Source organism: Cygnus atratus, chromosome 2, assembly GCF_013377495.2.
Source record: "Cygnus atratus isolate AKBS03 ecotype Queensland, Australia chromosome 2, CAtr_DNAZoo_HiC_assembly, whole genome shotgun sequence".
NCBI lineage: Eukaryota > Metazoa > Chordata > Aves > Anseriformes > Anatidae > Cygnus > Cygnus atratus.
In genome coordinates, this window is record NC_066363.1 from 46,458,272 (window position 1) to 46,469,986 (window position 11,715).

The 11,715-nt window shown below is 38.5% G+C and overlaps 1 protein-coding gene across 2 annotated transcripts; it reads left to right on the forward strand.

Moving 5' to 3' along the window:
- Positions 1–1,204: 1,204 nt before the first annotated feature.
- Positions 1,205–11,298, forward strand: LZTFL1 (leucine zipper transcription factor like 1). 2 transcript variants are annotated; one of them, XM_035549713.2, is made up of 10 exons: positions 1,205–1,287; positions 2,146–2,270; positions 2,762–2,956; positions 3,453–3,513; positions 4,043–4,111; positions 5,629–5,694; positions 5,828–5,905; positions 8,590–8,763; positions 9,243–9,346; positions 10,323–11,298. In XM_035549713.2, exons 1-10 carry the CDS (start codon positions 1,285–1,287, stop codon positions 10,339–10,341), a joined length of 894 nt encoding a protein of 297 aa, XP_035405606.1. In that variant the 5' UTR covers positions 1,205–1,284; the 3' UTR covers positions 10,342–11,298. The 2 variants fall into 2 exon arrangements, with proteins under 2 accessions (XP_035405606.1, XP_035405607.1); XM_035549714.2 differs by lacking the exon at positions 1,205–1,287 and adding an exon at positions 1,445–1,601.
- The last annotated feature ends 417 nt before the right edge of the window (positions 11,299–11,715 follow it).

An 11,715-nucleotide genomic window follows, 5' to 3' on the forward strand; every position in this document is an offset into this window, starting at 1 on the left:
GGAAGCTCACAAATTCATACCCACTTAACTTTTTTGTTATAACCTCCCATTCAGTTTGCTCATCTCCACCCAAATGCCAGGATTTCTGTCCCTAGGATGCTCATACAAGCAGGTGATATGGCAGTCAGCACAGCAAGTCAGGAGACAGAGGACAAGCAGGACACACTGTGGTGCATGGCAAAATTGGTCAGCTGCAGCCTGGAGAGAAACCTGGCGACAGGTCAACCTTCTTCCTAGCTACAGTCTCCTACAGCCTGATGGCTTAGTTTAGCCATATGTTTTAACTGAGATTAAAAGCGTCCTCTAGGACAAGCATGTTTATAGCTCATCACTGATCATACTAATCGGGAAAAAGAAAACAGCTGTGCTTCAAGTAGGTGCCAACCAGGGAGCAGAGCCCCCCATTTCCCTAATTCAGGCAGGGTCACATCTGGATCATGGACCATTGGGTGACTTGGGCATGACACTGCTGGCAGGGTCCCCAAGGAAACTTGTGATCTGGAAGTGGTTTGAGGTGACGGGTAACGCCTGTACATCCCCTACCAAGGCAGCAGGACCGTGCAGCTGCTGACTGAGCCAAATTTAGAGCATGACCGACTTACCGAGGAACAGAGAGGTGCAAGAGGTTTTGATGTAAAACGGTATTCCTGCTGCCTGCTACTGGTCTCAGTACTCTCAGACACAAATTTCAGAATGCCTGAGCCCTCCAGGTAGCATTTCTCACATCTTCATAGCACCTGAAATAGCAGAGGGCAGGCACAACTTGATTTGCATGCTTAAGCTCTCGTGTGTTCATTATTGAGTGGGCTGGGATGCTGTTTTTAAACAGAGAGAAGCCAACAACTCCAAAGCCAGAACTTTTTTATTTCCCGATGACATTAAAAAAACAGAAAACAAGCAAGCAAACAGAAACACCACAGATACTGCAAGAGAAATAGAACTAAAAGGAGCACTCGCTCCCCGTCCGCCTGCAGCGCGCCCCTCTCAGGGCGCCCAACGGCAGCCCGAGCCCGCACCAAGATGGCGCCGGGCTGGCCGTGCGGCACGGGACAGACCGCGCATGCGCACATCCTGAAGCCGCCGGAGGGCGACGGCGATTGCCCGGGGAAACGTCCGCAGGCGGCTGCGCACCGCCGCGGCAGGGAGGAGAAACGGGCGCCGCGAGTGACGTCAGCGGGTCTCCACCAATAGGAGCGCGGCGCGGGCGCCAGCGAGGCTCCGTTGCCACGGCAACGGGCAGCCCGCCCTGCCCAACGGCCGCCCCGCAGCGGCGAAGGCGTCGCCATGGTGAGTAGCGGGGCCCGGCCCGGGCCGTGCGGCCGGGGGCAGCCGCAGCGCGGGGCCGTTGGCTGCTGCGGGGCGGCCCCTGGGCGGCCCTGCCTCCGGGCGGCCGGTGGCTGTGCCTGCCTTTCAGCGGCCTTCTCTCAGGCATTAAAATAGGCACGTGCGTGAAGGGCTGCTTGGGCAGACCTCAGCGCAGTTAATCCTTCCTAATGGGTCCTGGAAATGTTTGCCTCGGGACAGCAGGCTGGTGGGAGGCGATCTGGTGATCGCTGAAGGTTTCACGTGTAAACCAACAAAGAAATGCAACGTACTTTCTGGTGTGTTTTTTTTAATGCGCCTTTAAAAGATGTATTGTTCTACGTTATATACATGGACATGCAATACGAAGACAATTTTTTCCAACAGCATCCTCTCCCCTAAAGCTCCTCAGATTGTGATCCTTTATAACCTTTTTTTTCTGATTCTGATCATCCCTGACATTTTATAACTTTTCAGGGTTCTGGATATTGGTCACTTGGGGGAGCACTTGTGAAGCATGCAGGGGTTACACATGAAAATACAGTTATTTTTTAACAAAACAGCCAATACAACAGTCCTTTGAAAGCAAGCACAGAAACTAGTTGGGAGGTAACTCTTGGCAATACTTACGTTCCTTTTTACTTATTTCAGTGTGTATTTATGTGTATGCTTATATTGAAATAAGTATAAAATACAAATTATGTAACACAGTAAGCTGAAGGGGTTGCTGAAATTGTTAAATTGTTGTATTGATCTCGCGTGATAAGACTCAGCTCTAGCCACAAAATCAAGGCTTCAATATCCTTATCTGTATGCTTATATCCTGTATCCTTGTATCTGCAGGCAGAGCTAGGCCTCAATGAGCACCACCAGAATGAAGCCATCAGCTATATGCGCTTTGCTCGTTTCAAGCGTGGCCTGTGTCTCAAAACAGTGGATTCTTGCTTTCAGGACCTTAAGGACAGCAGGTACCATGAAAGGGTTCTGTATTACATTATAAGATGGAGGGAGCAAGAACAGAGCAGACTATGCTGGAAACAACTGCAGGTTAAAGTGCTTTATGGGTGACTTTTCTCAGTTTACATTTGTGTATTCCTACTGAGGAAGAAAGACACAATTTTTCCAAATGTCACAAGTCAGTTCTTTTTAATATTGAGTTGTTTGAATTCTTGGGAATTAACAGAGATAGACAGTGTGACATTTCTTTATATCTTACTTCTGGTGTGTAAATTTGATGCATGAGTGTAGCGGAAGTAGCATTTGTGATTTTTAATGATATCGAGATAAAATTTAAATGCAACAACCAATTACTAATGTCGTTGTTTAATAACTACTGACAGGGGATGTTTTCAGGAGGACGTTGCATTATATACAAGTGATACCTAGTGTAGTGGGGTCTCACAACAGCGCAAAATTGTTACCTTGATCATATATGACTCACCTTGACTTCCCTGTCTAGACTTGTTGAGGAGACCTTCACAGTTGATGAGGTGATAGACATGCTGGATGGGCTGCAGACTGTTGTACACAGTGAAGTGGAGTCCGAGCTCATAAATACAACTTACACCAATGTTTTACTTCTGCGCCAGCTCTTTACACAGGCTGAGAAATGGTACCTTAAGTTACAGACAGACATCTCTGAATTGGAGAATCGGTAACGTATATTGGGCTATATAAAGTCTTTGAGTAATAAGAAAACTTCCAAATGTTGATTATTTGCATTCTTTTCCTAACCATAGAAACCTACTCTTTTCCTATTTTGTCAATGAGCGGTTAATTTCACGACTTCTATCTGTAAATTAGTGACATACATGATGCTTTCAATTTTTTCAGGAAGATGTTTTTATTGATAATGTTCCTACTTGATTAATTCATCAATTAGGAGCAGCTAGTAGGATTTGACTAAAAAGCATGTATTGTCTAAGTAGATTATATTTAAATCAAGGATGCCAAATCTTGCAGTTCTAATGCATCTTCCCTACCATTGCATGACGTTATCTGTAGCATTTACTGCATTTGCTTGGGACTTCATCCTGTACTTCTAAGGGGAATCTTATAAGCAATAATGAGCATCAGCCTGGCCAAATGTGTTTCATAGCATAGTTCATTTAGTAAATAAATGCCTCCTTTTTTTTTTTTTTGTTTTCAAGAGAACTGTTGGAACAGGTTGCTGAATTTGAAAAGTCAGAATTTACTTCTTCAAACAAGAAGGTGGAGTTTTATTTTAAACTATCATAATTAAATGCCATGTGGTGTCATGACAGATGTTTGAAATATTTTAGTGCTGCATCTTGGGTGTGACTCTGACTTACCTTGTATGGTTAGCAATGCATCTTATTTGTTTTGTAGCATAAATACATGTTTAGTTAATACGTGTTATATTTGAACACTTAAAGTAAGAATTAAAATTATTTTGACCTCTGTATATATTTTTGACTCTTACAAACATTTAAATATTTTGGGTTTTTTTCTTAACTTTTTTGTCTTTTGTTTATTGCAGCAGGGGTAGTCTTCTATAAACTCAAGTTCACAATCCTTTTCTGACTATATGTAGTATTTTTGTTTAACTTTAGCTGGAAGTGGCATATGTAATTTAGGAGCCAAGGTATCAGTAAAGAATTAACTAGACAATCATTCATTTGAATTGGCTATTAATTGTTATTTTACAGACTAAATGAGTACTTTTCTTCCTCCTAGAATTCTGTATAATGTAATTTTTTAACATTTATTATTTCTTTAGCCCAGTGCAGATCTCATTAAACCAAAACTGGCTCCAATAAATGAAGGTGGGTCAGAGCTGCTAAACAAGGTAAGGATTTGTCCCTTGATGCAGTTGTAGTTGATGACTGTTCTTATTCAACTGAACTGGAAATACTCTGGACATACTCTACAGTAGTATGTCTGTAATGTCCCTGTCACTATTTCAATGTCAATGTAACATACCACAGAATGTAAAGCAAAATGCTAATAAATTAATTTTGTAAAGCATCATCTATTTCTTGTGTAATTACAGCCTTTCATGTGTATTGAAATATTGAGCTTCCTTTTGCAAAGACATTTTGGGATTTGTAATTATTTATTTTTCCATTAATGAGTTTAATTAGTAGAAACCAGTATATAATTTGTTTTATGAGGCTGGCTTTCCAACAAGGAAATAAATTAAAATTTTTATCTGGCTGTTAGGTTATCGGACGTGTTCTTTGCCACTGGAAGTCAATCCTGTTACATGCAGTCTTTTTTGTTGTTAGTAGTAGCTTAAATTTCTCCTAAAAGAATAGACACTTAAAGAATTTGGAATTTAATAATTTTGTAAATGTCTGATTTCCCACTTGTTAAAGAATTTCAGAATAATAAGAAACATTCTTATATTAATATCTTCAATTGTTTTTATTGTGTATTGAACTCATTTAGTACAATCAAGCTCTTTTTAAAATGCCACACTTCTTACAATACACTTTTAATATATGGGGAATCCAGAAATTTTGTGAGGAGTTGTGTTTTCTTTCTGTCTTCTAACCTGCATTACCAAATGATCTGTCAAGTACAATGTCTGAATCAAGTTGTTGTTTACTTGTAAAATAATTAAAACATTCATCTTAAATGTATGTTATGGCTCAGTGTAGTTTTTCTTCAAAAATAAATTAAAAATCTGTCACACAACAGGTTTTTGTAGAGCACATACATCTGATGTTTTTTTTTTTTTCCAAAAATACAGTGAATTTATTATGACTGATAAAATACACTTATTTTATATAACACCACGCTTAGGGGCGTGGTTTAGTGGGTAATATTGGTGGTAGGGGGATGGTTGGACCAGATGATCTTGGAGGTCTTTTCCAACCTTAATGATTCTATGATTCTGTGATTCCATGTGACACAGAATATAATCTGAGGTAACCTGGTATTTGTCTCTCTAAAACAGGAACCATAAATAAATTCTTATCTGCCTGTTGATTGAAAATACAAGCAATAAGCAGCAATGAGATTTTCATCTCTAAACATGCAATTTGGTTTACTGAGGATCTTGATACTCAAAAGATGCTGAACTGGCTAATCCCAATTCAGTAAAACACGTGCTAAATTTAAATGAGAGGTCCTGTAGATTACAGTAGAACTGGAGACTTAAATTTCTTGCTGACTGAGGCAGAAAACCCAATAATTTGCAAGATAGGCTTTAAGAAGAAATCAGGAGTCCTTATCAGCAAGGCCATTTTTATGAGCATTTACAAGCCTGCTTGCTTTCAAATAAGAATAGCCTAGGAAATATTTGGAAAATTCAAAATAGCACAAGACTGTTCACAAACTTTTTTTTTTATGTGCTCAAAGACAGTTGCTTGTCTCCAAGAAGAAAATGAAAAGCTGAAGACCAGACTGAGGACAATAGAAACACAGGTAAATTTTCTGTAAGCCTGGGTACTTAATGTTGTTTACATATTAAAGAAATCAAAATAAGAGTTCCATGGCTATTATTTTTAATTTTTCAAAGTTTTCAATTAAAATATATTTATTTTTCAATGTATCACAGGCTACAGCTGCATTAGATGAAAAGTCCAAACTGGAGAAGTCACTGAAGGATTTACAGATGATCCAGGGAGATCAAAAGGTAAATATAACTAAGATTTGGGCCTCTCACTACAAGAAGGACACTGAGGCACTGGAGCACGTCCAAAGAAGGGCAATAAAGCCGGTGAGGGGTCTAGAGAACAAGTCTAGGAGGAGTGGCTGAGTGTACTGGGGTTGTTTAGCTTGGAGAAGAGGGGGCTTGGGGAGACCTTACTGTGCTCTGCAATTACCTTAAAGGAGACTATAGTGAGGTGGAGTTTGGGCACTTCTCCCTAGCACCAAGTGGTAAGACAAGAGGAAATGGCCTCAAGTTGTGGCAGGGGAGGCTTGGGTTGGGTATTAGGAAAAATTTCTTCACTGAAAAGGTTGTGAAGTATTGGAACAGGCTGTCCAGGGAAGTAGCTGAGTCACCATCCCAGGAGGTACCCAAAAAACATGTAGGAGTAGACCTTTGGAACATGGTTTAATGGTGGATTTGGCAGTGCTGGGTTGAAGTTTGGAGTAGATCTTAGACGTCTTTTTCCAGCCTAAAATTCTGTAATTTTCACCCCGCTCCCTGTGTTAACCAAACACAACTGTTGCCTGTACATCTGAAAAGTAGGTCTGTATGCTGTTTCTTTTATGGCAGATTCAAAACTTCAGGTTAGTGTTGTCACGTTCCTGCTGACATTGTCTTGTTCCTGCTGGTCTGTCAATTAGCAGATAATCCAGTATGCTAGCTAATTTTATGACACACATTTCATGTCATGTAGACCATGATAAGTTACTATCAGAAGTATTATTCCAGATACTGTCAGAGAATAGTATTCCAGAGTTCATATTCTTAAGAGCAATGTTTGCATTAACAGATACAGATTTATTTTTGTTTTTCTTCCTATTTAATCTGGTCGTTTGCTTGTTTGTTTGTGTGGCAAAAGAAAACACTAATTATTTCAAACATTTGTCACACTTAACTGGATATAGACAAGCCAGACACTGTAATGCCATTGTTTTGAGAAACTTTTTTTTTTAATTCCTGCCATATTTACAGACTTGAAGCTAAGTTCAGTATCATAAACATTTCCACTTTAATTTTCATATTTTAATCCTGCTTTCTTTTTATTTTGCTTTCTAATTGGTTTATGGTATGTACTTGGCTTTCTTAGTATGTTTTAGTTGTATCTAGTAAATTCCAAAATCTGTATTCAATAATACTATTTAATAGGGAATTTGATTTGTCATTCAGGCAAATATTTTATCTGTTTTGTTAAGCCTTAAATTATTAAAGGTTTAATATTAGAGGGTTTTATTAAATCCTGGATAATCATGCTTGTAGTTTTAAAAGATTGGAAGCAAATCTCATCCTACTTTTCTGGTTAAATATGAATTGGCCTGAATGTCAACGTGGTGATTGAGTTATCTACAGCTTTCATGTTCTAACTTGCTCTCTCTAATCTGTCACCTTCTTTTTCAGCTCTTTGTCTGTTTCTGGGCATGTATATGTGGTTGAAACTAGCTAGCAGATACAGTGTAGATATATACAACTGTATTTAGTTAATGAATGCATTAGTTGTTTGGAGAAAATGCCAAATTTTATCTGGTTTCTCTTCATATTTTTATAAGATGGGTGTCAATAAAATCATATGAACCCAGTTGCACATTAAGCAGTAGTTCTCAAACTCTTTAGACAAACATGTCATGAGTGCCAAACCACGTTTTTTAAGGACCAGCTGTTAGCTCAGCAGACTTTGTCTATTTCATTTTCTTTTTTTAATAGATTAATATGATGCCGCAGACCAAGTGTGGACCACACTTGGGGAGCAACTGCTCTGTTGGATCAGTCTAGCATGAGGATTTAGAATTTTTGTGCAATTTTTTCAGTGTTACAGTTAAGAATAGATAGGGATCTATGCTATACATACTAATATACTCCACATAGACAAAGGAGCAGAGCTTCCTTTGTTCTCAAGTTTTGTGCTTTTTAAGGTGCCAGTGGTTCAGCCTCATCCTGAGTCATTAAACTTTTGAGAGTTTGAAGTTCAGCTTTGATTCCTGAGATAGGGGTTTTTTTAATGAAAATCCATAGGATAGTTACATGAATATAATGTTTTGTGACCCAGGACTGATTGCCAGAAGGGTTTGGGTTGTTTCATCTCGCAAAGAAAACATATAGTTGCTTCAGTAGCAACTGTGGAGGCTCTTGTATTTCATCTGAGAACAGTGCACTTATTGGTACATGGTTGATAATATGATCCTTAACATTTTCATCCATTCCTGCAAAGCATTACCCTAATGGCTTTTAAAACGGCTGTGATATGTTACCCACTTTAAAAACACACTATAGCATAGATGATGTTTTAATCTTACGCTGTAACTTTCTGTTTCTCTGTGTGGAAGACCTTCTTGTGATATGCTTCATCATGTGGTTTTGCTTAATGCCTAGAGAAGTAAAACAAGATCGTGACATCTCAGCGGGGAAGAGGAGCTATTTCAGCTATCTTTAAAATGCATTTATTAACAGGTTTTTTTAAGTTAGAAATCATCTAGTGCTTAAACTAACTTCACTAGTTATCTCACTGTTAAATAACTTTGTTAATTAAAGCACTTTTAGTTTAGGCTTTACAGGAAAAAAGTGAACATCGTTCATAAAACATAAGATGTACCTATTTTATGTGGAATTTTGCTTTTGACATTTTAAATATTTCTCTTGCATTTAACATATTTTAAATATTTCTTCTTTTGAAGACAAATGTAAACAAGGATATCACTGAACTCGAGAACAGAGTGGCAGCTTTGAAATGCCAGTTAGAGAAGACTTTGAATGATTCTACTGCAAACCAAAAATCCCTGGAAGAGAACTTGGTGATGACAAAGCATGACTTGCTTAAGCTTCAGGATCAGCTATCCACAGCTGAGAAGGTTGGCATTTCGTTGTAATGTAAAGATGAGCTCCTTACTCACTTTTTACCTGATTAGTGAATTAAAAAGCACATGCTACAGGACACAGAGTTTATTGGGTCACATTGGTGCTAGTGTATTTTTGTTATTTCTTTGGAAAACATGTTATGTGTAGAATAGCAAAGCCACAACTAACTGTGTGGTTGCAATGAAATTAATATTTTAAAATTGCCTCTTTGTCTGCATATTCATTTTTGAATGAAGATGGTGTTCCCAGTCTTCCGAAGGTTTTAGACTGCTTTCCATAGAAAATGAAGCTTGTATTTCCCTCTTTCTGTCCCAGTAATATCATCTGAATCTACTAGCTGATTTCATCTAAATTTGAAGAAGGAATAGAACTGCTATCCTGAAACTTGAGGGGGAAAAGAAGGTCATATTTTAAAAAGTGTATTAGCATGGTTTTCATAATATGCAAATAATATGTTGTTATTATCACATAGGAACTAGAGAAGAAATTTCAGCAAACAGCTGCTTACCGCAACATGAAAGAAATTCTTACTAAGAAGAATGAACAGATAAAGGATCTACGTCGAAGGCTTTCCAAGTAAGTGGTGCTGTTGTCTGTCCAAACAGGATCTGTATTCTGCTCCTATTTGTTGTTGTTGTTGTTGTTCTGTGTTGTTGTTGTTTGGTGATGGAGCACTGGAACAGGCTGCCCAGGGAGGTTGTGGAGTCTCCTTCTCTGGAGGTACTCAAGGCCCATCTGGACGCCTACCTGGGCAGCCTGCTCTAAGGAACCTGCTTTGGCAGGGCGGTTGGACCCGATGATCTTTCGAGGTCCCTTCCAACCCCCTCAGTTCTGTGATTCTGTGATTCTATCTCTAAAGCAGACTGCAAATTTTCCCTTAAAAAGTATTTCTAGTAGGCTGTTCCCTGATTTTTGACAAGACAGTCCTTTTAATGGATACAAGGTGAAAGGGACTGAATTGTGCGTGCAACCTTAGCTATTGCCTATCAAGTAATGTAGTGTGGAGGGGATACAAAGTATTAGTGAGTGCAGTGGGAAAGCCCCCAGAACCTAGACAAAGAGATACAGAAGGGAGGTGTACCAGCTTTACCTTTTTTCTTCCACACTTCCTGATGAGAATGAGAAGCGCATAGTATGTAAGCATGGTTAGGCTCATATTGGATAAGTAAGGATACCCCCTGTCCCTTATATTGGGTAGAAGACTTGAATAGGGTCATTCTGCAAACGGCAACTGAGCTTTGACAATGTTGATGCCTGTAGGAGGTCAGAGGAGGAAATTTAAAATTCTGTTTAAACTTCTGCCTGTATCTGGGGATCTGTGGGTACATTCCAATTCATTCTCTCATTCTGCTATTTGGTAAACTGGCCGATTTTAAAAGGAGCAAGTAATCTGGAAAGTATATACATTTGTCTGTGCCCGAAGTCACGTGGTGCACCTTGACAGGAATGCATTGCTAGTGGCAGTAATTCATTACTTGGGTTTTGTATTTTCTTTAGAGATAAAATGTCTCTTGACTATTTTCTATTCTGTTATTTATTTTTTCATCCTCAGATATGAGCCAGAGGACTGAGATACTAAAACCATCTAATCTATCAAAAGCTGCCATAGAAGGAAGATGTAGACTGACGTTATTTTTTAACAATTTTTGTTTTGAATGGTTTATTCTATGTTTCTAGTGCTTGAAATAACTTCCTATTAACGCTAAAAAGGATGCTGAAACTTCTACCTTACTTCCTTATAGATTTGCAATTTATAGCTATTAGCTTATGTAGTCATGTTTTTAATTAACCATTGACATTCCTTGAGAAATAGCAAACAGCAACTTATTGAAGAACTGAGACAATTCTTTACAAAGAAAGGAGTTTATTTTTGTTAAGAAAAGGAAAATAAAAATAAGCACCAGGTTTTTATATTGTTGTCTCTGAGTTGAAAACTTGACTTATGTTTGTATAGTTCACATAGCCACAAAGCAGCATTATATGTGAAAATTGCATCAGTAACAGTAAAAAGTAGGAAAAAAAGAAAGAAACATACTGATTCCATAGCATTATTTCACACTGAATAGCTGATCCCTTAACAAAATGTGACCAGTTACATTTTGCTAGACGGTACTCATTGGGTGAGGTAAATACGCTTTACAGGGGAAGCACTAGACCCTTTCAGATAAAACCACTTATTGGAGCTATGATCTTTCCCTTTAAATTATTTGAAACAAATGTGAACATTGGAATACCAGTTCTGATTGTTCCAATACTCTCAATGTTAAGATGACAATCTGAAAAAGCACGAGGAAGTTGCTAATGGAGCAGCTTTCTCAGGAAATACGTTACTTTAGATATTTTCACCTCCTTATTTGTAACCTCACCAGAAAACAGTTTACTTCTCTCAAAGTCTTTTATTTGTAATCCTCTGCCTTGAATTATCTGGCAGCCTCTTAATAGCATGTTTTACTTGTTCAACTTTCTCTGTTCCTATGTATGTTGTATATTTCTCCAAATAAAACCATTATGTTTTCAAACATCAAGGAGTTTTTCTGTTACTGTTGCTGTTGGTTTTGTGTTTGTTTTTTAATAGGATTTTTTAATATATCTTTTAAATATATAAAAAATACTCCCAGATCAGTAAAGGATCTTGCTGGAAATGCAGAGATGTAAATAACAGATTCATGCCCAGAGCCACACCCCATCAAACAGCTGTAAAAAAGTTTCAGTGGCAGGGCTGGGAAGAGGTGCCTCTGTCAGAGAAACTGACATATAACTGTACTCGTCTTGGGAGCTGCTTGAGCTGAAATGGATCATTTTTCCTCACTCTTTCTTGAACAGGCAAAGTTGTTAAAATGGCTCTTTTAGTGATTCCACAGTCAAATCTTCTGTACATTTGTAGTCTGTCGTCTGTTTCTCCCCACTGTTTAAAGAAGTTTGGTTTGGAATAAAGTCCAGTGTCT